The following is a 26012-nucleotide window of genomic DNA, read 5'->3' as shown; positions in this document are numbered from 1 at the left end:
GTCCGCCCCACATATATCAGGAGCTGGAGTCAGTGGCTGTTGGTAGTGGTTGATGGGGCAACACTGCTTGCCCGACTTCCCATCACTGTCATTGCTGTGGCTTACCAGGAGGGGGAGTGGCAAGGCTGGCACAGTGCAAATGCAGTCGTGGATCTGGTGCTCCAACTGGTGCCCCTCCACCATGCCAAGCTCACTGCTGCCTCAAGCCCAGTGGATGGGAGGTCAGGAAAGCAGTGCTCCAGGACCAGCTACTACTATCTATATTAATGCCTTTCTCAACCTCGGGTCCCCAGATGTTGTTGACTACATCACTGGCCATTCTGGCTATGAATGATAGAAGTTGTAGTCCAACAACTCCTAGGGACCAAGGCTGGTCTATATGGATTTCCCGAAGGGAGTGATGAGGGCAAGAGAGGGGTAGGTTTGGAAGCAACCATCTGGAGGCAAAACTTGTGATTTTTACCAGCAAATCTGAATTTGCGTCAGTTTTCCAGCTTCCCATTAATGTAAACTCACTGGAAAACTGCAGCAAATTTGGATTCATGGGTAAAAAATGTATTTCTTGCATTATGTTTTTAAATGTATGCTTATTTAAAGCTGAAATTTAAGAGGATTGTGTGAAGACACACACTAAGCCTTAAGCCACTGCATAAGGATATTGGGAGCCCAAGAGGCCACTGGAAGTTTCATTTCTGAGCACCATCTATGTACAACCCTTCTAAAAAGCTATCTGCTATTGACAGTACAGTTTCATTGGATATACCACCCAGTGTCTAGAATCAGAGTAGCAGCACATTTAATGTTCAACCAAGGTATAGATTTGCTTGATAAAAATCAATACATCTTTTTCCAAGCCTTGCCTTCGACATGTGCAAAATGGTCTCATATACACAGAACCGTGGGTGCCCAATTGCTGGTATTATTTCAGCCAAAGAATCTCAGAAATAATCATCAAAGGAAATCCTGCCAGAGTCCTGTTTCCTTACTTATTTTGATTTCTGCGCTCGGCATACTAAGAACGAGACGAGGAATCCAAGGAACATCACGCTGCCGGCAATGATGAGCACCGCTTCCAACAGATGCAGAAGCTTGATCTTATTGGTCACTTTCTCTCGGAAAAACTCAGCTTTCTTATCATCAATAATGGCCGTCTGGAGGAAGAAGAGAGAGACCAAGAGCAACATTATTCCACACAGAAGTCCACAAGCAGTTTCCTCCCAACATGTGGAAACTGCAATGTCAAGTTATTTCCATCTTGGATCTATGAAAAGGAACCTGCTTACATCCCTGATTACACCCAATTCCACTGCATAAAAATAATAATAAATGGAATGGTGAAAGGAGGGGGAGGAACAACAACCAGCTGATTGTCACATCTTCAGAAGCCCCTTTCAAAGTGCTACCTAAGGCCTGCAAACCTGCTCGTGGCCATCAGGCTTTTACCTGCCCCACACCTGGCATCATGTAGGGCAGGTGGGTTTGGCTCAGTGAATACAGCATTGCAGGACAACTGGGGAGGCTCAGTGGGCCTATACAGACTCATGTGTTCGAGATTCCCCACCCAGGATGACACCACCGGTGCAAGAAGAGACTTAAGTGGTTATCCATACATTGTTCAAAATGTTTTACCAACACATGCTGCACATAGTGCAGTGCAAGATAAATGTCTTCTATCTTCTTGATTGAAGTTATTCCTTTGGGAATGTGGGTTCCAGGAGGTCTCCCATCTGGGCAATGACCCAGACTCACACCTGCTTAGTCAACAAAGTGATGGCCACACCCTGGGAACCCAGGTGCTCTACAGCAGTGTTGGCCTTCAGGTGCTTTTGGGACTTTCAGCTAGTATGGCCAAGGGTTAAGGATCATGTCATTCAGTAATTTCTGAAGGGGACCAGATAGATAAGACAGGCAGGCAGACAAGACAGCTGGTGTAGCCAAACACAGAGGAGAAGGCTGTGGTAAACATCTCTAATAGGGTAGCTGGTTACAACACAAAGCATTCAAAAAAGATGAGCCCCTGAAGGGAAGGGACACCATCCAAGATTGTGCCACTTCAGTTCACCCAATGGTGTTGGGATGCGGCAGGTTGGATTGGAGAGGGTTAATGGAGCCAGGATGACTTCAGGCCAGGCATGGCCAAACTTGGCCCTTCAGATGTTGTGGGACTACAATTCCCATCATCCCTGACCACTGGTCCTGTTAGCTAGGGATAATGGGAGTTGTAGTCCAACAACATCTGGAGGGCCATGTTTGGCCATGCCTGCTTTAGGCATTTCTCATGCAGTGAAGTTTGCAAGGCACATCTTCCATTTGGGAAGCAACAGAAAAGTGGCCCAAGGCGACACTTGAAGACTTATTTGTCCATCTATCCAGCCATATTGCAGAAAACACAGTAGAAAGAATTTTGGGAAGAGGCTTTACTCTGAGTGAGGCCCCAGAGAGAGAGAAACACAGGAGAGTGTCCTTGGGAGCAGCTGCTGCTCCTCTGGAGATCTGATGGGGAGCAGGTGGATTTGCTGTCACCAGTGCCTCAGCTGCAAATTACCTCAAATATTAAAAACTAAATTCCACCACTGCTGCACCCATGGAACTCGTCAACACTAAAGAAGTAGGACAAGCATAATATATAGATTAACTGTGATAGAAAGGAAGTCTTCAAATCTTGGCCAACATTTTTAAAGGGGTAGGAATAGCTAGTTACAACAGTACTTATATAACTAATGAAGAGCAACAGAGAAGAACAACAAACAGAATTTACCTCATTCAGCCACAAAATAGGAAAGAGAAATGGCAACTTGATCTTTTTTAGGACGCTGAAATAAAACATATGAAAATATATTAGAATGAAAAAAGGGACAAAGATCCGTAAGTCAGAATAGCATTTATGCAGCAGTTTTTGCATGTTCAACAGGAATAAACCTAAAAAGAACTACATACATACATATGTTCAGATGATCACATCTTATGAAGCAGTCTTAAATAATAATTAAAAGCCCACACACATACCCTTTTCACAGTGTGAGCCATCAAACCTTAAAAACTCAAACCTTAGTGTCTGAGGCTGGTACCATAGTTCCCTGCTTTGGACAGAAGAGGAGGCTATGGTTCCAGAGGTTTCTTGGTTTGATTGATTGTGCTGCGAAGGTCCTGTCACCAGGCAAAAGACTCACTCATCTCTCTAATAAACCAAATTATTAAATTATTTGCATGCATATATAGCTATGATCATTGGAACCAGCCCAGTATGGACGGCTAAAGAGAATGAGATGTATTTCCTATTGCATTTTAGACAATATTGTCACTATTGTGTGCTGTCCTAAGGATAGACCTGAATATTCTTCAAGGTAGCATGGAAGAAAAGAACTATATGACTTGTCACAAATTTCCTCACATTTTTCACCAAGTTAAAACTAAAAAAAGGTTCTCTCACAATTTCACTTCAGCATGTCTGGTGGGAAGCTACAGGTGTCCAGAGCACATGTGATCCTTTCCTTTGGTTTTCCTCAAAATGATGTTGCGTTAAGCAGGAATAGAAGTTCTTTCCGAAGTTCCATCTTCAATAGAAAATCTAAAGCAGCAGGAGCCAATTGGGTGCCCTGCAGATGTTGCTGGACTCCAACTCTCACCAGCCCCTGCTGCCATCACAGGATGGACGTGCTTTGGTTTGTGTATTGCTTCAGAAAGTGCAACTTCAGCAAGTCTGGCTTTAACTGAAAACTCTATCTGATTTCTCTCCATTCCTATTCAAGCCAATAATATTGACTTGAATACTGTGTATTCTTCAGAAAGGAGCGAAGTACCAGGAAACTTCTGTCTTTTTCCTTATCACCTAAACTCTACCTTAGATTGCAGGGGACCTGGGATAGAGTTGGGTCCAGTTATGTAACGCTACATATTGGAATTAACTGTCCAGACATACAATGAGTGATAATTTCTACTGTATCCATAACATGTTGAGGAACAAACTGTCCAACCCTGGAAATGATCAGGTTCAAGTATGCAGAGGGACTTACAAACCCAACACTGAGAATTTACAGAGAAGCACATGCGCTACTTTTTAATTCAATTAAAACAGCAACTTACGTAATTTTTGTAGAAGGCCTCACCAACAAATTGATTTGCAGTCTTTTGGCAAACTGCAGTGTAAACCCTGTGGTCTTAAAAACACAACACAAATAAATATGAAGTGCCATGAACAATTGATGCTGAGGGGGCGGGGAAGGCTAGTGATTAGCTGCATTAAAATACAGTAACATGTTTTTATTTGGATCCAAAATTAGAGCATTTCCTATTATAAGAGTAGCTGAACAGGAAATGACCAAAGTTACATGATTTATCTTGTTACTTTAGCTGCAACTAGACATTGGCAATCACAGCACCACTGCAATTTCAGATTTCCCTAGTTGCTCATTTTTCCAGTCTTAGTTCTGGTTTTTCACATTTCCACAGCATTTTGAAACTCTCATGAATGTTTGTCAGCATTTATGTGCAAATTTCTCCTAATATACATGTTTGTATGCAATTTCCCCAACTATAATGCGTCCTTAAGATGCTTTTGGCAATATATGCATTGATACGTAGACTTAATTGTCGTATATGCATTTCTGTAGACAATACTCGGCAAGACATTGCAAAAATCTGGAGAAGAGCCATGAAGAATTTTGAAGGAGGGTTGTGTTTCAGTCCACTTTTTCTTTTGGGAAGAGTGAAGTCCTAGCTGCAACACCTTGAACAGAGGCCATTTATCATGTTTCCACATGAGTTACATCAAAGTAGCTAGGTCCTTGTTTGACCTGAGGGTTATATTCAAACCTCCCAGGGCTAAATGCTCCCAAACCTGCACTCACTTGCTCCCCCCACCCAATGCCCCTGTGCGGTGCTGGGTGGGGCAACACAGGCAGTGAACCCCCCATCCCATCTGCATTGCTGGCCTGGAAGTGCTGTGACAGAGAGGAGGGCTGCCATGCCTGGTCCAGCTTGCAGGACATGGGCTTGCCCGCCCCACACAAGAGGAGGTGTGCAGGAGCTCACAGTGCAAAATTCGGCCCTAAAGTGATGGCAGCCAATTTTAAGACATTTCCCTTTAAGATTTGTATCAGGCTTTTGTTCAATATGGGAAGGACTTTGTGTGCAGGTCCAATCTCTGGCACTGCCAGTTAGGGCTTGAAATATTCCGCACCTGAAACCACGGAGAGCTGCACACAGGCGGCATAGTCAGGACTGAGCTAGATGTCTCACTTGGTCTAAAGCAGGTTCCTGTGTTCTTTGATATCAAGAAATGGGGCAGGGGAGGCAGGGGAGACCTCTGCCAAGAGTGGAGAATAATTCTCCCTTGTCTCACATGGTTGAAGCAAACTAGGCCCTGCCCAGCTTCAGAAACATCTGGCAACAACAGGTCCCTCAGGGAGCTTTTCCTGAGGCAAACACTCTGGCCACTCTTTCACGAACCCCAAAAGTTAATCCCCAAGATCACATGCAGTATCCATAAGTTACAGGCTGCTACTGCACCAGAGCGCTGGTGCCAAGATCCTGTGTGACAAGACAGAAGATGCTGAGATCCCACCTCACCCCCTTTGTGGGGCTACATTTAAGTTATGTTTAAGTTATGCATGTAAAGGATATCAGTCTGAGCTCTACTGCAAGCCAAATCCTAGTTTTTCTAAATGACAGAACTGAGGCACTTAGGGAGGGAGAGAGAGCGAAAGGGTACAGTGCGATTACTTACTGGCTCTACATCCAAAAAGGTCATATGCTCAGGTGGATTTGGGTGCAAGCCTTCAACACCTTGAGCAATTTCTTCACTTGCATAGAGGAAGTGGGGGAGTGTGACATATACAGGTTTTCCTGTGGAGGAAGAGGAGAAAAAACATCAGTACAATCCCATGGCAGTAAGCCCTTCTCTTTCTAGCGCCTAGCATGCTAAAAACCATGCTACTCAGCCTATATGGGGAAAACTACATCTGTTCCAGGGGCCACCACCAAACAGACCCTATGCAGCAGCATGCCAGGGGCTCAGAATGGAACTGAAGGCCATTTTCTTCATGCTTGCAGCTGCCAGAGTGCCAACAGTGGTCAGGTTAATTGGGTAAGAGGTGGAAGGGGCTCAAAGGTATGCAGGTAGTGAGGAAAGAAAAGGCAGAAGTCCTTGAGTTATTCTCATTTTTAAAAACTGAGTTGGAAAAGGATTTTGGACTCACAGTGCTAACATTTGAGGCAAGTATAATGACATCTCTACTTAAATCGCCCAAGACATTGCATTGCGTAACAGTGACAATTTAGATGTACATTAATTTATACTGTAAAAAAAATGATGCAACCACAGCTAATAAACCTTTGACATTCAACCGCAATTGAGGTCTGTTTTGCCCCCACCACACGATCAGATATAAGTTTTGAATGTGTAGTGCCAGTAAAGCTCAGGATGCTAACATGGCCTAACATCAAAAAAAAAGAAAGATTTTGCAAATTATTTCATCTCACCTTTTCTCCAGTGGGAGTCCAGGCACACCTGCAATTCTTATGAGTAATGTTGTACAGGTTGTTGTATATGCAAGCAAAACTTTTACAATGTGGAATTCTGCTCCGTGTACACATGTACACACCTATATGTAGATGTATGAATGTGTGTACATTTTAAGTATTAAAAGTTTGTGTACAGTGAATGAAATCTGTTGCATTTTAAATGATAAAAACAAAACTCTCACAAGTGTTTCAGTTCTCTTTTTTCAATTTACCCCATTGTTGAATTTTACTCAGCTTTACATTATAAAGCCTCAATCACAACGTGCCCTCGCAAGTGAGTTCAGATGCAGCCCTTAATAGATTTACTCTTAATAGATCAACTCCATTTCAGCAGTATTGCTATAGAGAAAGGGCTGTTGGTTCCCTTTTGAATCTAATGGGACAACTTAAGACATGACTTAAGCGCCAATGAAATCAGTGAGAACTCAGTGCAAGTAACATAATTTGGACCCAATACAGAGCCTTGCCCCTGGTGCCTCCGTTCTCACCAAAGAGCTGTTAGTTGGACAACAGAGGGCACAGCCTATGGCAGGACCACTTCCCAAGTTCATATTGTCCAGACCTCCAAATCTTTATATTAACCACTCCAGTAGCTTGCTCATCTCAAATTGCAGGCAGATACCTTGTTTGCAAGAACTGATGTCCAGTGCCCCAGCTAATGTGCAATTCTGGGATATCTCTTTCTCTGTGCAGAAGCAGATGTTGTCAGGATTGACAAGAGGAGATGCAAAAGCACCTGGAGGGACGATGAAGCGATAGAGTGGGATGTCCTTCACAGTCTGTTCACTGTCAAAGTTGCTGTAGATGGATCTGGATATGAAGTGGGACAGGAAGGTAGCGTCTTAATTTAGGAGCAAACATACAGGCACCTGTAATTTCATAATTTCTATTATCCTAATCTGCTATCCATACACTTCCCATACATTTGGTGGCTATCTGCAAAATTAAAGTACGAGCCAGAGATTTCAACCTGCCCATTATTTTCAAGCTGTGCCCATTACTTTCAATGTGTTTTCAACACCTCTCCAAATGCATGAGGTGACCAAAACAAGCCTGAACACATTTGAAGAGCTAATTTAAATTTGCAACCCTTATGGATGATTTTCCTCCTGGGAAGGCCTGAAGAAATATTGCTTCAGTAGTACTACCTCACAGCAGTTTTTGATACAATGGGACCAAAAATTTGATGGGCTGCCATAAAAAATAACTGGTGAAAAGAATGGCACCAGAGGAGTTAACACACTAGTTTTCCATATGGCTAAATAGTAACTTTGGGGGACGGTTTCTATTGGCAAATAGCACTGTAGTTGTGTGATTTGGGGCATTCTGTGCCTGCCTTTAACTTAAAAAAATGTGGAAGAATTTGGTCATTGATCTCTCATATGATGCCCAAATTTGGCCCAAACAATGCAGAAGCTTTGCCAGATCAATGTTGGTTCTCTTCAGTGTTACCCCAAGCTGACTATAAGCCAGTTTTTTTTATATAAAAAACAAAAACAAACTTTTAATCATTATATCCTTCCTAAGTCAAGTATAGAAAAGGACTTTATGATGCTCTTTACCTGCAAATATCAGAAGAAAATAGATCAAGTCTTGCAGTCTTTTGGACAAAAGGGGGAAAGGAAGCCCCATCTACAAATAAAATGAGAAATATCATATTGCGCTCAGGTCTGCACAACACACATGTAAGTGCAAAACTCAGCTGCCAGTTCACTTGTGTTCATCTATCTCATCTGGCCAATTTTCGCAACTGGATTAAGAGACACTGCAGACAGACATTTCAGAGGAAGGCAAGAAAAACATACATCTGACATCTTCCCAAGGCTTTTAACATTAGAGTGCAAGATCTGAAGTTTTTAATGGTACTTTTAAAAATACTGTCTGAGTTAATTTGGAAACCACCCATTGGTTGACCTGAAGCCAAGATACAGAAAGTCATCTAAGGTTACACAGAGTCCATGGCAAAGAAGAAATCATTCCTTGGATTTAAACAAACACCACCCACATCTTGTTGACTAGCAAGTGAGGCTGATTCCACCTCTCAGCTATCCCAGATATCAGGGAAACAGGATAATGAACAGACCAGTTCGCATGTTATTGTAATGATTAGGGGTGACAGATATTTTCTTATTTTTCTACTTCACTGCCTTGGGGGGAGGGCAGGAGGGGAGACATCCAATGACTGGAGACATGGATCATAAAAAGTAGACAAGATACATTCTGTCCACATAGGTAGGATCTTTTTAATACAGTGGTGCCCCGCAAGACGAATGCCTCGCAAGACGGAAAACCCGCTAGACGAAAGGGTTTTCCGTTTTTGAGCTGCTTCGCAAGACGATTTTCCCCATGGGCTTGCTTTGCAAGACGAAAACGTCTTGCGAGTGTTCCGATTTTTTTTTGCTCCCCCCCTTTTTCTAAGCCGCTAAGCCGCTAATAGCCTTTTAGCCGCTAATCTGTTAAGCCTTTAATAGCCGCTAACCCTTTAATAGCCGCTAAACCGCTAATAGCGCTAATCCGCTAAGCCGCTAATAGGGTTGCTTCGCAAGACAAAAAAACCGCTAGACGAAGAGACTCGCGGAACGGATTAATTTCGTCTTGCGAGGCACCACTGTAATTTAAATGAGTTTGTGCTCTCCAGATATTGTGGACCACAACTCCCATCATCCCTGGCTATTGGCCATGCTGGCTGGGGATGATGGAGGTTGTGATCCACAACATCTGAAGGTTACCACATCTACCTCTTGTTTAAATATGAACACACATCCCAGCAAAACTGCAGTGCTTACTCTCAAAATGCTGACCAGCCTGCTTTTGCGTATGGCACTGAGCTATTGTTCAAAACTCCAAATGACAAAATGGTGAAAGGAGTGCAGAGGTATGTTGTCACTGTTTTTCTCACCAGCTGATTAAAAATACCAAGCTTTGGTCTGCAAATCCTGAGGGCCTGAAGGAACAATCAGACTTCCCTCAGGTCCTCTCCCAGGGGATTTAAACAGCCCCCGACACCCAGCTCTTCTACGTCAGATCAACCCACCCACCCACTCCATTAATTTCGTATTTCACTTAATGAATTGGCCTTGCTATGGGTGGTGCCATATTAGCGGGGCCAGGTAGGAATTTGTCTATCAGGCGAATTGGCTATGGCCTGGAGGTTTTGCCTACCTCATAGCAATCATCACAACTTTGGCAGTTTAGGCACTGGGTAACCTTAGTCCTGGTTGGAGGAGGGGTTGTACCCTCGCTCCCCCCCCAAAAAAATATAGGGTATCCTGTTAAAGGGATCAGTGAAGGAGTTGCTTCTGTCCATATGCCCTGACAGGGTCTTTGGGCCTCAGCAGCGATCCTTGTGGGGATCCCTCTGTTTGATGTAAGTCATAGGAATTCCTGCTATTGGGTTGACCCTGATGTCATTTCTGACAGGTGGGTCAGAAATAAATGGTTACCCATTGCCTATCCCAAGTCTCTTCATCTGTAGTCACTACAATTATGGCCTGACTTCAACTCTTGTGTCTTTTACTGGCATTTTATTTGAGGGGAAAGTGTGAGGCCTGGGCCTGCACTTAAATAGTCACAGGATAGGAACTAAAAAGACCTGTGGTAAGAGAACTCGCAACCTCCTGGAGGGAAATCAAATGTACACCGACAAAATTGGAGGAAAGGCTATCATGACCCAACATGCACCTACAGCAAAACAATCTACAGTAGAATAAGAAAACTGATGTCACCTGATAATGCTAGGTTAATTTATTGGTGCCAATCCAAGAACTAAGGCTGGTAATTTAGAAACCCCAAATAGGGGGAGTTCAGCCAAGTAGAAATTTCATAAGCATTCCTAGATGACTCATTCCTATAAGTGAATGGGACTTTACTACCTCATTGAACTAGACTTGTGGGTACTTGTTTGACTGGAGCATTAACAACTCATAATTGGTGCCAACAGTAAGAACAATTACCATTCTCTAGGTCAGAAGTACTCTGAACCAATTCCAAGGGTAAGAAGTGTTCCTGTTTGTGACTGTTGAAATAAATGAGCTGCAGAGGTAGCACCAGCTTTTTTTGATCACATCTAAATCTGAATATTCTCTCTGATTTCACAGCAGAGCTATGGCTGCCAGCCCCATGGCATAAGGAGCACTGTCTCCATTGACTAATACAGTGGCGTAGTGTGGGGGGTGCAGGGGGGCCGGCCGCACCGGGCGCAACATCTGGGGGGGCACGCTCGCACTCGCGTGCTAAAATCCACGGGTTAGGGGGCGCAAATTACTTGCCTTGCCCCGGGTGCTGACAACCCACGCTACGCCACTGAACTAATAACAAACACACACTCCTTCATTTCCCACAGGCTTCCATGGCCTGCAGGGAACTCACAGCCAGTGCATCTGGCTGAAGGACAAACACAGCACACAGGAGCTCCCAAGAGATGTTGTGCAATAAAATCTCACAAAGTTTGTTTATTAGCACTTGTCCGCTTTTAGTTGTCTTGTCGCTCCATTTTTCTCTATCCCTCTCCCCCGCCAAGAAGACATCCTAGAGGTGAGGCATGTGGGATAAGAGGCATCACCAGGCATCTAAGGTACAAACGTCAACAACCTCCCGTGTTCGCAGTGCATTTCCGCACGTAATAGGCGAACAGCAGCAGCCAAAACAGGGAGGAAGAGACAAGCTCAAGCAAGGTAATGATTCTCTTGGCAGAGTGGCTCCTGCCCAGGAGGACCTTTCAAAGCTTTCACCCCAGGCCTTGTGTACTACTTAATATTATTTGTTAGATTTTTCCTACTTGCCCTGCACCAGCGAGTCTCAGGGCAGGCCATAGCACATTAGGGACTCAGCTACACAGCTGCAAATAAAACATTTTAAAGGTGCTGTAATGAACAATAGACAAATGTGACACTAGAAGGCGACAGGGAGCTGTGCAAGATTCAGTGTATTTTTAAAACGTCATAAACGTCATAAAAATAAAGCATTTTCACAGCATTTTTTATGTGTGTGTAGTTTCCACCAAAAACACAATGCAAACAGCAGTGCAGAATACAAATTAAAAAACCCTTCTGATACAGTTGTTTGTTTTCTGTGCTCATCAATGCACTCGAATTGGTCACCAGGGGAAGGCCCTACCAGCACTATTTTTTGTGCCTCTAAATCCAAAGTTGTAGAAGAGTGCTCCTGTGTCCGTCCGTCCTGCCCATGGCCTTATTTTCAAGCAAACCTCTTCAGGGTGTGGAGCATCAGTTTGTCATGCACAGCACTGTGAGAACAGGCAGATCTGCTGCTCCACCTTCTATCTACAGAGATCCTCAGTGCAGCCCACAAATAACCCCATGGATATGACAATGCATTTGCAGGACAGAGTCTGTCTTTGCAAGGTGCATGACATGTAGGAATGTGCTTGGTGGCAACCTGAGACAGATCCATATCGAAGAACCATTAAGTGTACTGACAACGCAGAACACTTGTGCTCTTATCCCTCTGGCTCAAGATTTTTAGTAAGAAATTGGTCCTAAATATCAGTAGTTTACACCCACCCACACTTACTTACCTGTGCCGTTGATCATAGCACAACCTCCGGCCCAGTATGAAAGGGTGCTTTAAAAGAAAAAAAGGGGGGATGGTGCAGGTGAGGTGACAGAACTTCAAAGAAAGATCCATTTTGCTACACATTTTTCTATATTAATATAGGAGTCAGATTCATGCCACAGTGCCTTCTTTCTAGAAGGATTCTCTGACGCAATCCAAGGCCGGATTCAATTATGCAGTTTCCTAACCCAGAGTCTAGGGCTGCTACAGGATTCACAAGCCTGGCTTACACTGGCAGGTGTCAGCCATGTCAAGCATGGACAACCCGTGTCATGCTTTAGGCACAGCTAAATGGAAAGGAGTCGTGCATGTTGGATAGCTCAGTCAGTAGAGCATGAGATGCTTAATCTCAGGGTTGTGGGTTCGAGCTCCACATTAGACAAAAGATTTCTGCACATAAAATAATATATATTATATAATAATAATAATAATAATAATAATAATAATAATAATAATAATAATTTATTTATACCCCGCCCATCTGGCTGGGCCTCCCCAGCCACTCTGGGTGGCTTCCATAAAAACCAAAAATACAGTAAAATATCACACGTTAAAAACTTCCCTGAACAGGGCTGCCTTAAGATGTCTTCTGAATGTCAGGTAGTTGTTTATTGCTTTGACATCTGCTGGAAGGGCGTTCCACAGGGCGGGCGCCACCACCGAGAAGGCCCTCTGCCTGGTTCCCTGTAGCTTTACTTCTCGCAATGAGGGAACCACCAGAAGGCCCTCGGCGCTGGACCTCAGTTTCCGGGCTGAACGATGGAGGTGGAGACGCTCCTTCAGGTATACTGGGCCGAGGCCGTTTAGGGCTTTAAAGGTCAGCACCAACACTTTGAATTGTGCTCGGAAACGTACTGGGAGAATATAATTTATTATTTATACCCCGCCCATCTCACTGGGTTTTCCCAGCCACTCTGAATGGCTTCCAATAGAATATTAAAATACAATAGTATATTAAACATTAAAAGCTTCCCTAAATATATATAATATAATTTATTATTGCAGGGGGTTGGTCCCTTCCAACTCTACAGTTCTAGGATTCTATGGCCTACTCGCAAGAAGGCACATATGCATCCTCACTGCCAGACCCTTATCATTTGGAGGCTGTGTTTACATCTTACTTGTTAGTGAGGGAAGCCACTTCAAGGCGATTATTTCCCCATTGCCCTCTACGCTACTTGCTCTTTCAAGAACTGTGAAACCAGCCTAAGTGAAACATTTAACAAAACAGAACTGCCCAAACCAGTGCAGAGATTTTAAAATTAAAATCTCATCTGTATCCCTCCCTCCAAAGAAAGAACTCAGGAACGTGTACATAGGACATTTGATTTTTTATTTAAAACCATCTTGTGAGGTAGCCTATGCTGAGAAGAAGTGATCCCCTTAAAGTTAATTTTTGCACCAGAACCTTGGTGGTAGCAAGTTTCATTCTCCTCCATAGCTTCAAGGCAGGGAGGCATATGGACCCACTGACAATCATCTTGGCCCTGTATCTGCTCATAAAGCCAACAGAACATACAGTGGTGCCCCGCAAGACGAATGCCTCGCAAGGCGGAAAACCCGCTAGACAAAAGGGTTTTCCGTTTTGGAGGTCCTTCGCAAAACGAATTCCCTATGGGCTTGCTTCGCAAGACGACAATATCTTGCGAGTTCCTGCGGGGTTTTTTCCTCCCCCCCTTTTCCCCAAGCCGCTTATCAGCTGATCCGCTAAGCCGCTTATCAGCTGATCCGCTAAGCCGCTTAACAGCTGATCCGCTAAGCCGCTTATCAGCTGATCTGCTAAGCCGCTTATCAGTTGATCCGCTAAACCCGCTAAGCCGCTAATAGTGCTAATCCGCTGAGCTGCTAATGGGCTTGCTTCGCAAGACGAAAAAACCGCAAGACGAAGAGGCTCGCGGAACGGATTCTTTTCGTCTTGCGAGGCACCACTGTATTTAGCCCGAACAAGTGTTGTCAAACACATCTCAGCAATAGAGTAGTTTCAAGCCTAGTAATCTCCTATGTTCAATCTTTCTGCACTGAAATAACAATCTGAGAAGAACCTGCTGGATCTGGCCCAAGGTCAGCGTCCTGTTTTCCCAACCAGGTGCCCATGGGAAGCCTGAAAGAAGGACTTGGGCACAACAGCACCCTCCCTGCAAGGGCCACTCAGAAGCATCCAGCCTCCAACAGTCGAGGCAGGACATAGCTTTACCCCCAATGTCCAATCCTCTTTCAAAGCCACCCAAATTGGTGGCCATCACTGCCTCCTGGGGAGGAAATTCCATATTTCAACCATGTGCTGTGTGAGAAAGTCCTTTATTCTATCCTGAATTTTCTAACAGATGGCTGTAAAAGCATGCAGAGACACGGAAGTTTGCAACAGCAAAGTGAGAAAGGATCCAAAGTACATGATTACTGGATCTTTTACAAAGCATTGAAAAAAAATCTATGCACATTTTTCAAATATACATTACGTTTTGTCTTTATAAGTCTCGATGAGTGCCGTCTTGCTTGTGTCATTTTTCCCATTGTGGATTCTATAAAGGCCGTCCAGTGTCTCATTATACTTGAGAGAGGAGAGAAAACACACAATTTTCAGTACAAACGGGTTTGATAATGAATGTAAAATCTAGGGTTCTTTTCTATTCAAATAAATGTACACCATTCCTCATTTCATGCTTCTTAGCAATCAATTTATATCTCTTACACATTTCTGCATGCAGACATACCATTCTAAAGTATGGATTTGCCAAAACTATTTAAAATGGGTTAGACACCACCAAGAATTTGCATCTTTTAAAAATAACCCACAGTAAGATACTGAAATACTAATGTTCAATTTAAAGCCTCAGTCAACAGGATGACACAGAAATGAAAATCACTCTATTCATTTCTCAAGGGTGGGCACTAATGGAATGAGACCACCTGCTCCTTTTGCTTCAGAATTAGCCAATGGGGTGGACTTTAGATGGTGCCGGACTACAATTCCCAACATGCTGGCTGAGGTTGATGGGAATTGTGGTCTGGAGTACGTGATCACTGTTTAGTCCAGCGGGGGTGGACTGAGGCAACATGGTGGCCTGTGGAAGGACAATCCTTGTCGCTGCCCCCAGCAATGGCGGAACAAGCTCCTAAAGAGAAGGTTTGCTACTTTAAGGCTGAGAAAGAGCAAGTTCAGCCGAGGAAGACACAGCTGAGTTGTTTCACACTCCCCTCCCCTTCTTCGACCCTACCCTCTCCTTTTTCCCAGCCTGGTTGTAAGATCCGATTTCTAAGGGCCTTTCCATTCTCCCCCAGCACCAAGACAAGTGGCTTATTTCCCTTTTGGGACACCTACGTACAGGAAGGAATACGCCAACAACCCTTTCAACTCCTGGAAGTGGAATTTTCTTCAAGAAAGGATCTTCATAGCCCCAGAGTATTTCTTTCACAGTTCTGTTTTGAAGGAATTGGGACTTCGATGACTTCACCCAAATGTCCAACAACGCTTGTATGAAGCCACTTTGATACAAAGCAGGTGCGGCCTGAGACAAACACAAACACATATACAGTCATACCTCGGGTTGAATATGCTTCATGTTGAGCGCGTTCGAGTTGCGCTCTGTGGCAACCCGGAAGTAATGGAGCATGTTATTTCCGCGTTTCGCCGCTCATGCATGCGTAGATGCTCAAAATGATGTCACGCGCATGCGCAGAAGCAGCGAATCACAACCCGTGCTTGCGCAGACGTGCCGTTGCTAGTTACGTTTGCTTCTGGATGCAAACGGGGCTCCGGAACGGATCCCGTTCGCATCCCGAGGTACCACTGTATTCCCTCTGACTAACCTTCTTGCATTCAGGTTGCGACCAAGATGCCTCCCCTCTTTTTTTTGGGGGGGGGGGGGGAAGGCTGCAATAACCCAGCCAGAGACCAGGCAATGAAAACCTTTGAACATTAGTGATAAGCATTATGGTTGATTGGAATCAGAGCAGTGACATGGTTCACATTTTGGTGCACTGTCTGCTGCATTTCATTTTGGAAGGAAATATTGAAGCATTCCCCAATGTTTTAAAAGCCCACCATGTACAAAAAGAACTAGAAACCTGCCCTAGTCTTCTAGGGGAAAAATATGTCTGGATTTTTAAACACACACAGAAATCGAAGATCCTTCCAACTTCTGATTCTACAATGAATCTAATTGCTTGACATGATTTCATGCTATTAAGTATGACAGAATATGGTGGTTGTCTACATTAGGGATATCTAATCTGTGAGAAGGAAAGAGGAAACTGAGGTTTAAGGCTCTAAGTGTGGAGCCACATGATACACAGCTTCACTGTTCTCTTCCATTTGCTACAGAATTTATTTATAGGCTGTACAGTATTATGAAAGTTGCTCATCATTCAGACAACGAAGGGCCAGGAGGAAACTTCTATTTTGGCAACTGCAAGGCCAGCTGCAAAATTACCCTGGCTAAACCATTATTTCTCCCAGGGTACCGTGATAAGACTAAAGCAATGAAACTGGTTTCTCTAAAGAGCATATTCTTAGGGCCTCACGAAATTACAAATTCCAGGATTCTTTAAAGGGAAGCTGCTAGAGTCAAGATGCAATGAAACCTATTTGTAACAGAAAGGCAGCGTCAAAACTAGGCTCATTTTCACCCGGGTCAAAAACCCAGTTTGGCTGGAAGCCTCAATGGTGCTCCTCTGGAGGCTTCATCTGGGATAGCCCCCCCCCCCCCCGTAGCTACGGCTCTGCGGAAAGGTGCATAAATCCCACCTTTTCTCCAAGAATTCTAGCCAATATGATTCTCCCCACACACTCCCTTGTGTCCCCACAACAACCTGAGAGATTGGTGAGACTGAGAAATGGCAACTGGCCCAAGGCCACAAGTGAGCTTCATAGCTGAGTGGGGATTTCAGGCTTGGTCTCCCCACTCCTAATCTGATGCAGAAACCCCCACACCATCCTGGCTCTCCCAACTATAATGGAGAGCCCACAACACCTTTCATTTCTGCCCCTAAAAATAGAATGGAGCATTATAATTCCTGAAGGGATATTTCTGGTAAATATTGGAGAAGGGAGAGACAGCCAATCAATGGAGCAACTGCACCACAGTTGACAATCCAATCTTACCTACAACACTTAGCTACTACTTTCTCAGCCTCAGAAGAGAGAGAAGAGGGGAGGGGCCTATTACAGGGGTGCTCAAGATTTCTGAGATAATTTCAAGCCCTTCACATAACTATATTCACCTAATCATCAATAACTAAGCAGCTTTAACATCAGTTCACAAAGAAAAGTAGTCTCATTAGATCAAGATCATCACCAGATCTCTAACCTCAAATTCTAATCTGGGAAAATGAAAGCTATTCCTAGCCCTACCTGTTTTAGCAGTCAACTCTGGAAGAAATTAGCGCTACTGTGGTGCAATCAGAGGGTTTAAGAAGGGTGAAACACTCTTCCCGTATAAAGAAACAAACAATTCAAATTGATGCAAACATGCAGTGTATCGTTCTACAAATCAGGCCCCAAGGGGGTTTGGCAATGTGCTTTTCTTAAGAGCTCCAGTCTCAGTAGGGCTGGATGGCTCTGGAGATGCCTCACTCTGGCACTAATTGGCACCATTGTTAGTAGCCTTGTCATAGAAGCCAAGTATAGGCTGGACAAGGGATTTGCGAAAGGTTCTCCATCCCCAGCGGCCAAGGCAAAGAGGGCTTAAGCAGCAGAGTATGGCTACAATCACGCAAACTCCACACAGTGCCTTTTCTGTGGTGGAAAAAGAAAACCACACTATTTCTAAACTGATTTAATTTTGTAGCTGGAGGACAACTTTTGTCCTCATTACTCAACCTGTGCATTTGGAAAGATGCACGTGTGAGAAAAAGGCAGTCTGAAGATGAGAAAGTTTGAATGTTACATAATTAGGTAATTTGCCTGGCTTACGTACCACAACGGCAAGGTTGACTATTGTGAAAGTGTCGTTTTCTGGCCCAACTGAGAGATCAGGCTGAAAGAGAGCAATATTTGGCTGGTAGAAAGACACTGTGGAGTCGTTATGTTGAGTGATGTTTTCTTTCGGCAAATAGCGCACCCTTAGAAATCAAAGAATAAATTTAACTGCAAAAGCTGAATTGAAAGAATGCTGATTTAGCACCAGCCAGCTGAATCAGCATTTCTTCCCAGTGCCAGAGCATTCCCTCCCCCCCAACACTCTCAACATCTTTAGGGTTCCTTTGGGTATAAGTTTGCATCGCAGTGCTTTGTTCAAAAAATATATAGGTGGTATCCAACTAAGTTTTACTCCGAATAGACCCACTGAAAGTAATGAACATGACTTATTTTTATTATTGATTATTGGTTAATTTCAATGAGTCTGCTCTGAGTTAAACTTAGTTGAATACCACCTTATGACAACACAGACATCACCTCCAAAAAGTGCTCCTATGCTTTATTTTTATTCTTACCCTGTTACGGTAAAGAACCTTTGTTACAAGTGGGGAGCAGCAGGCAGTGAGAAAATAAAGCCGAGCAATGCATATTTAAGGCCACATTAAATTTGCCCTCATAATGAGTTTTATATAGTAATCCTGAACACGTATCTGTGCATAAATCCAGCTCAAGTCAATACTTTCAGAAGAGTTTCCCCCAAAAAAATTTACATAAGAGCAGAAGAGCCTACTGGATCAGGCCAGTGGCTCATCTAGCCCAGCATTCTGCACTCCCAGGAGCCAACCAGGTGTCTGTGGGATACCAGGGAGCAGAACATGAGCCCAAGAGCCCTCTCCCCTCCTGTCGTTTCCAGCAACTGGTATTCAACAGGCATCTTGGCTAATAGCCATCAATAGTCCTCTCCTCCAGGAATTTGCCTAATCCTCTTTCAAAGCCATCCAAGTTGGTGGCCATCACTGCCTCCTGGGGGAGCAGGGTCCATAATTTATGTGCTGCGGGAAGAAGTCCTTTCTTTTACCTATTCTAAGTCATAGGTTGGGTGCAGGGTTTTTGTTGTTCTGGGGTGGTCAAGGGGTGCTACACTTGTTTTACTTTACAAATCATCTCTTCGGTGACCTGAACTGTTCAGCCTTCCCACCCACGTGCACTTCCTGCAACCTCCCCAGTGACATCAGCCAGTCTGTCCTTAAGCAGGGGAAGGCAGAGGTGCCAGCTACTGTGCACCTGACTGCTGGGCTTCGTTATTATTGTTATTATTATTTTTAAAGTGAAAATGAAGGTTTGTTCTCCTTCAAAACAAAGATGAAAATAGTGCAAGGGAGGTTGGTGGCCAAACTCAGTTTCCCCAACTAAAGCTCAGGGAAGGCAACAAAAAGTAGCTTCTCTCATGGAGATTAAAAATAAATAAATCAGGAAATGAAGGCTGCTTGGGAGTCTGAATAAGTGTTTAATAGAAAGATAGCCACCTCACAAAGACAGGGTAAACTCAGTCCTGAAGCCAGTAAGATTACCGTATTTTTCACTCCATAAGACGCACCAGATCATAAGGCGCACCTAGTTTTGGGAGGAGGAAAACAAGAAAAAAAATATTCTGAATCCCAGAAGCCAGAACAGCAAGAGGGATCTGGCTTCTGGGATAGCTGTGCCAAGCCTCTCCCGGGTAGCGGGATGAAGACTCCCCCTGCCTGAAGAGGCTGCATGTGGCTAAGGCAGAAGCCAGGAGAGGCGTTTTGCTGAAGGGGCGCTGCACAGCTCTCCCTCTCTGCGCAGCGCCTCTCCTTCGCAGGAAAGGTGCTGCACAGAGAGGGAGAACTGCGCAGTGCCCCTTCAGCCAAGCGGGAGGAGGAACAGAAGGAGCCTCTTCTGTTCCTCCTCCGGCTTTGCAGAACAGGCGTGTCGCTGAAGGGGCACTGCACAGTTTTCCCTCTCTGCACAGCGCCTCTTCAGCAAAGCGGGAGGAGGAACAGAAGGGGCTCCGTTCCTCCTCCCGCTTCGCTGAAGGGGCGCTGCGCAGCTCTCTCTCTCCGCACAGCGCCATTCGCTCCATAAGATGCACTCACATTTCCCAATAATTTTTAAGAAGAAAAATGTGTCTTATGGAGCGAAAAATACGGTATTAGGAAAAACACAGGGGGTGGGAGGGGTGACTCATTTTTCACAGAAGACTTTTGTGTAATTGGAGAAGAGGTTTTTGGCACAACACTAGAGCCAGCAGTTTTGGAATAATCAGGTCTGCCCACCAACCCACCCTCAAAAGAGAACAGAAGGAGACACACATTTAACACAAAAAACCTTGCCTACCTGTAAGTGTAAGGCCCTTTCTGCTTGAGTATTGGATGCGATCCATTTTCCATTACTTCTTTTGGGTTTTGCACATCAAAGAACCAAAATTGCCTGTAGACTGGACTCCCGGGTACAAGCCAGTTCTCATATGCAATTGTACCATTTTCAATGACTGTTTCCTGGAAGAAGAAAAGAACAAGGAGAAAAGGAGGAGTGTTGTGTGCTCTGCTCCCTCCAATCAGGCTAATACAGTAGTGTGAACCTTCATACATTTCAACCTGATGTAAAAAAAAAGTTACTTTTTTTTTTAAAAAGACACAAGAATTGGAAAATACATTATAAAAGTAGATTATAATTGCTGATTAATACATTTTAAGAAACATTTTAACTAAGTGTTCCATTTATCAGTGCAGATTTAAACTGTGTTCCTTTTTCTTACAGGTCAATATGTAGGTGTGAAAAGGGGAGAAAGGGGGAGGGGAGCTTCTAGTGAAGTCAAGACAAAATATTTCAACTACGACATTAAGGAATAGTGGCCTTAAAATTATCTTATTTGACATGCAGTAGGAATTGTGGTGGTTCTAGCAAGATTCTCCTTCAACATTTCCTAAAATAGTGCTCATCAATTACAAATAGCTGTTCTAGGACTGGTCTTTCCCAAATCAGAGAAACACACTATGTCGGGATAATCCTTCAGGTTAAGAGAATAATAAGAATTACTGAAGACTCTGAGCTAGTAATGTACAGATATTGATACAAAATCTCATTTGAAAGAAAGAAAGTGAAAACTTAGATTCACGATTTTTGAAGTAGACTTTAGCACATTGCCTGAAAGTTAATTAGACCACTTCCGGGGGCGGCGCGAAACTGTAATGGCGGTCCTCTTCGAGCTCTGAAGAGGGGCTCCGCGGAAAAGGGTCGTTCGCTGCGGCATAGCGACGACCCATCAAGATAAACCACGGGTAGAGGGAGCCCGTGGCCGTGGGACTCGGCGGGCACCAGAAGCTGCTCCGAAAACACAGAAGGGACCCCGTAAGGAGACCCGGAGTGAAGGAGGGGTAGCGGTGCTGTGAGTTCATCGCTCTTTCCGCGGAAGCGAAGCCGCGCGGCTGTTGCAGATGAGCGCTGATCCTTCTTCCTAAAATCAACGCTAAACTGCAAGCAACATACCCGTGAGTAAAGGGGTTTTAAATTTGGCAGAAGAAATTCGGTAAATTTGGCTGAAAGCGGGAGACGAGAAAAGGGAAGTCCGTCTTCCGACATTGCTGACAAGATCAAAGCAAAGCTTTTAAAAACGGAAGCGTTTGAAACGGGACTGTGGGAAGCTTAAACTTTTTCGTGCTATAAGATCTGCTTATTTTACTGAGCTGAAGGTGGAAATGGACATTGACTAAAAGAAGTAGTAAATGGTGACTTCCCTCCTATCTTTTTTCTCCTTTGGGCTGTCTTTTTTAAAGAGCCAGATTGTCGGGCTGCCAGAGAGAGAGACTGTGTCAAACTGCGGAAACAGTTGCAAAACTTTGCTGAAACGTAACTGTTATATTTGAGCAGAAAAGACTGAATGGGATACTGTTACAAGTACCTTTCATGAAACTTTGTTGATCTATAAAAGGTGCTTTGGGAAACTTTGAGTTTATGAAGGGACTTTCGGACTAATGAATCTACTGTTTTGAAACAATTTGGAACTTTAATGGCGGATTACTTCCTTCTTTGTCTTTGAAACCTGGTGGTACTCCCCCTACAGGGCTTTCGGATTATAAAATCCTGGGAACTGACTTTTGTTTTGAATTCCATCTCACTGGTTGTTTACTTCTGAATTTGCCTTTCCCATGGAACAACAGACAATTTGACCTTGAACATTGACAGATGTGTAATGAGTGGTGCAGGGAGAACAAGAGCATCTAAAGCAAAGGAAACTAAAGAGGCTAAGGAAAAAGAAAAGGAAAGAAGACAATTTGTACAAACAACGTTGACCCAAGGACGCCGTTCGTCGGTTCCAGCTGTACTGGTGACCCATAGAGAACAAGGGGAAACAACTGAGAAGTCCACTGAGGAAGATATGGCAGCAGGTGGGTCAGATACACTATTAAAACAAATATTGGAGCAATTATCAAGTCTAAACCAGAAGGTGGACGACCAGTCTGTGAAGATAGATAAAGCAACTTCCTCGATTCAAAAATTGACTGACCAAGTTTCCCAGCACACGCAAGCCATAGAGAAATTGCAAGGAGCAACAGCGGAAAATCGGGAATTAGCTGGAGAAGCAATCCAGAAAGTGGGAGTTCTACAAAAAGAGGTTGAAGAAATAAAAGGAGAAGTTAGGCCCCTGCACAAACAGGTGGGTGAACAACAAGTCTATCTGTCAATGGTGGAACTGAAAAACCGCGAGAGCAACATCAAATTGAGAGGCATCCCGGAACTCGAGCAAGGAGACTTGATTGGATACTTAACACAGGAATTCTCGAAGTTCTGGGGTTTAAAGGAAGATACAGATTTCAGGATAGTCTCGGCATATAGACTGGGAAGATTGGTAAGGAAAGACAGATCCAGAGACTGTTTGATAATTTTAAGAACAAAGGAAGAGAGAGACAAGATCCTAGGCCTTCATTTCAAAAAAGCAATTGAAATACAAGACAAAAGGGTGGAAATTTACAGAGATATCCCGAGGCAACTGCTGGACCTTAGAGCCACCTATACAGAATTAGCAAAATTGCTGAGACACAACGCAATTCCCTATAGGTGGGAGTTTCCACAGGGATTATCCTTCACCTACAAAGAAAGGAAGGTTAAAATAAGAACACCTGAAGATAACCAAAAGTTCCTTCACGACCACGGAGAAGATCTCCAAAAAGGAGCGGATTGGCTTCCAGGTTTACCAGCACCAATACTGCCCGGAAGTGGGCCAACGCCTACACCCTCGGGATCTGAGAAAAAGGAAGACACCCCATCTTAAGAACATTTTAAATTAAACAGGATGTCTCTGCAGCTACTTAGTTGGAACATAAATGGCGGGAATTCTCCGGAAAAAAGGAGAAGGATATTTCATATCCTAAAAAAAGAACAATTGGATGTAATATGTTTGCAAGAAACACATGTGACTAGGCTCCACAGGAAAGTATTAATCAATAAAAGACTTGGTCAAGAATTTATCTCATCAGACAAAGTTAAAAAAAGAGGTGTTGTAATTTATGCAAAGGAGAACCTGTCGCCAAAATTTTTATTCAAAGATGATCATGGAAGAATTCTCGCAATTGAAATTCAAACACAAGGAGAGAAGATTTTGATATTAGGAATTTATGCGCCAAATGATGGAAAATCAGAATTCTACAAGAAGCTGCATGAGACAATGATGGACTATTTGGACTATGCTAATATCATTGTGATGGGAGATATGAATGGGGTGGTGTCTACAAATATGGACAAATCCCAAAATCAAAACTTGACAACAGACGGCAGACTCCCTAAAACCTTTTTTGAAATGACAGACAATATGGACTTGATTGACATCTGGAGGACAAGGAACCCCTTGGGTAAAGAAGGAACCTTCTATTCTGAGGCCCACTTGTCATGGACACGAATCGACCAAATTTGGATATCTAGAGGGCTGGCTCCGAAAACGAGAAAAGTGGAAATCTGCCCAAAAACCTGCTCCGACCATAATGCCTTAAAAATGGAACTGAGACTTTTTCCAACTGGATCCTTCAGATGGAGAATGAATGACACCTTGTTAAGAGATCAAGAGATTGTGAAGAAGGCCCAAAAAACATTAAAGGACTACTTTGAAATAAATTTGAACACTACGGTGGAGAAAAGAACAATCTGGGACGCAAGTAAAGCTGTAATGAGAGGGTTTCTGATTCAACAGAATTCGATAAAAAGAAAATATTGGAATGGAAAAAAAGAAAAAATTTTAGAGAAAATAAGTGAAGGAGAGAAAAAGCTGAGAATTAAACCAAAGTCAAAAGAGGTGCTAAGAGAGATCAAATTTCATCAAGCACAATATTCGAAACTGATCAATCAAGAGATTGAGTGGAAAATCAAACAAATGAAGCAGAGATCGTTTGAATCAGCAAATAAATGTGGAAAGTTGCTGGCTTGGCAATTGAAAAAAAGACAAAAGTTAAATACGGTTACAAATTTGGAGATTCAAGGAAAAATAGTTCAGAAACCAGAAGAAATAAGAAAGCGTTTCCACAGATATTTCAAAGAGCTCTACGCACAGGGGCCTCAGAAAGAATCGGAAATGGACCAATTTCTGGAAACAAATGGACTACCTAAAATAAGCCAAGATAAAAGATCAATCCTTAACAGCAAAATAACTCAACAGGAAATTGAAGGTGCCATCCAAAACATGCAGCTGGGCAAATCTCCAGGCCCGGACGGACTCACCTCCAAATATTATAAAACTTTGAAGGATTTCTTGATACAACCGTTGTTGGAGGTTTGTAACCAGATCATGGAGGGGAGAAAGGCACCGGAAACGTGGAAAGAAGCATTCATCACATTGATTCCCAAGTCAGAAAGGGAAAAGACTCAGCTTAAGAACTACCGTCCCATCTCACTCCTGAATGTGGATTACAAAATATTTGCAGACATTTTAGCAAGTAGACTTAAAAATGTATTAAATGAAGTAATTCACAAGGACCAAGCAGGCTTTCTCCCTGGTAGACACATGTCGGACAATACCAGGAACATTATTGATATATTGGAGCTGTTGCGAATTAGAAACACAAGGGCTGCTTTAATCTTTATTGATGCGGAGAAAGCATTTGACAACATTTCTTGGATGTTTATGAAGAAGAACTTGAAAGGGATGGGAGTGGGACGGGGGTTTGAAAATGGATTAGAAGCAATTTATGCAGAACAAAAAGCTAAACTGATAGTGAACAATGTGGTATCGGAGGAACTTCGAATTGAAAAAGGGACACGACAGGGGTGCCCTTTATCCCCTCTGCTATTTATTTCTGTTCTGGAGGTATTGCTGAATATGATTAGGGAGGACCAGTTGGTGCAAGGTATAGTGGTCGGAGCGAAACAATACAAACTGAAAGCTTTCGCAGATGACTTAGTCTTGACATTACAGGAGCCAGAATCTAGCACAAAAAGAGTTTTGGAACTTATCCTGGAGTTTGGTCGGGTGGCGGGATTTAAGTTAAACAAACAAAAAACTAAGGTTTTGGTTAAAAATCTGACACCTACAGAGATAGAGGGGTATCAGAAAGAGACAGAGTTAAGTGTGGTTAAAAAAGTGAAATACCTGGGAGTATCCTTGTCCACTAAAAATTTAAATCTTTTCAAAGATAACTATGAAAAATGTTGGTTGGAAATCAAAAAAGACTTGGATATATGGTCAAGATTGAAACTTACCTTGTCAGGCCGAATCGCAGCTATAAAGATGTGTGTTTTGCCAAAAATGTTATTCTTATTTCAAACCCTTCAGGTCGTGGACAGAATGGAATGCTTTGGAAAATGGCAGAAGGATATCTCTAAGTTTGTCTGGCAGGGCAAAAAGCCCCGAATAAAATTTAAAATACTAACCGACTCAAAAGACAGAGGGGGATTTGCCCTGCCGGACTTAAGGTTGTACTACGAAGCTGCAGCCTTCTGCTGGTTGAAGGATTGGTTTCTGTTGGAAAACACCGATGTCCTAGATCTGGAAGGGTTTGACAATGTGTATGGTTGGCATGCATATTTGTGGTATGACAAGGCGAAGATT

General features: G+C 43.4%; 1 protein-coding gene across 6 annotated transcripts in view; it reads right to left on the bottom strand.

Moving 5' to 3' along the window:
• The window catches only part of CD36 (CD36 molecule (CD36 blood group)), a 79041-nt gene that overhangs the window by 2405 nt on the left and 50624 nt on the right, over positions 1-26012 (bottom strand). For all 6 annotated transcript variants that reach the window (XR_014012245.1, XR_014012246.1, XR_014012247.1 and 3 more), the window contains 11 exons: positions 20315-20475; positions 18012-18156; positions 15420-15602; positions 14553-14644; positions 12059-12105; positions 8085-8154; positions 7145-7332; positions 5726-5844; positions 4084-4157; positions 2759-2813; positions 987-1151 (listed from right to left, as the gene is read on the bottom strand). Coding sequence is in view for 1 of the 6 variants with exons in the window: in XM_081210736.1 (XP_081066862.1) it covers positions 987-1151; positions 2759-2813; positions 4084-4157; positions 5726-5844; positions 7145-7332; positions 8085-8154; positions 12059-12105; positions 14553-14644; positions 15420-15602; positions 18012-18156; positions 20315-20475 (1299 nt within the window). In the remaining 5 variants the exon portion in view is untranslated. The remainder of the gene's footprint in view (positions 1-986; positions 1152-2758; positions 2814-4083; positions 4158-5725; positions 5845-7144; positions 7333-8084; positions 8155-12058; positions 12106-14552; positions 14645-15419; positions 15603-18011; positions 18157-20314; positions 20476-26012) is intronic.

This window comes from Podarcis bocagei (assembly GCF_964188305.1).
Source record: "Podarcis bocagei genome assembly, chromosome: 10".
NCBI lineage: Eukaryota > Metazoa > Chordata > Lepidosauria > Squamata > Lacertidae > Podarcis > Podarcis bocagei.
The sequence above is the reverse complement of the archived record's forward strand: the minus strand, read 5'-3'. Positions and strand labels throughout refer to the sequence as shown.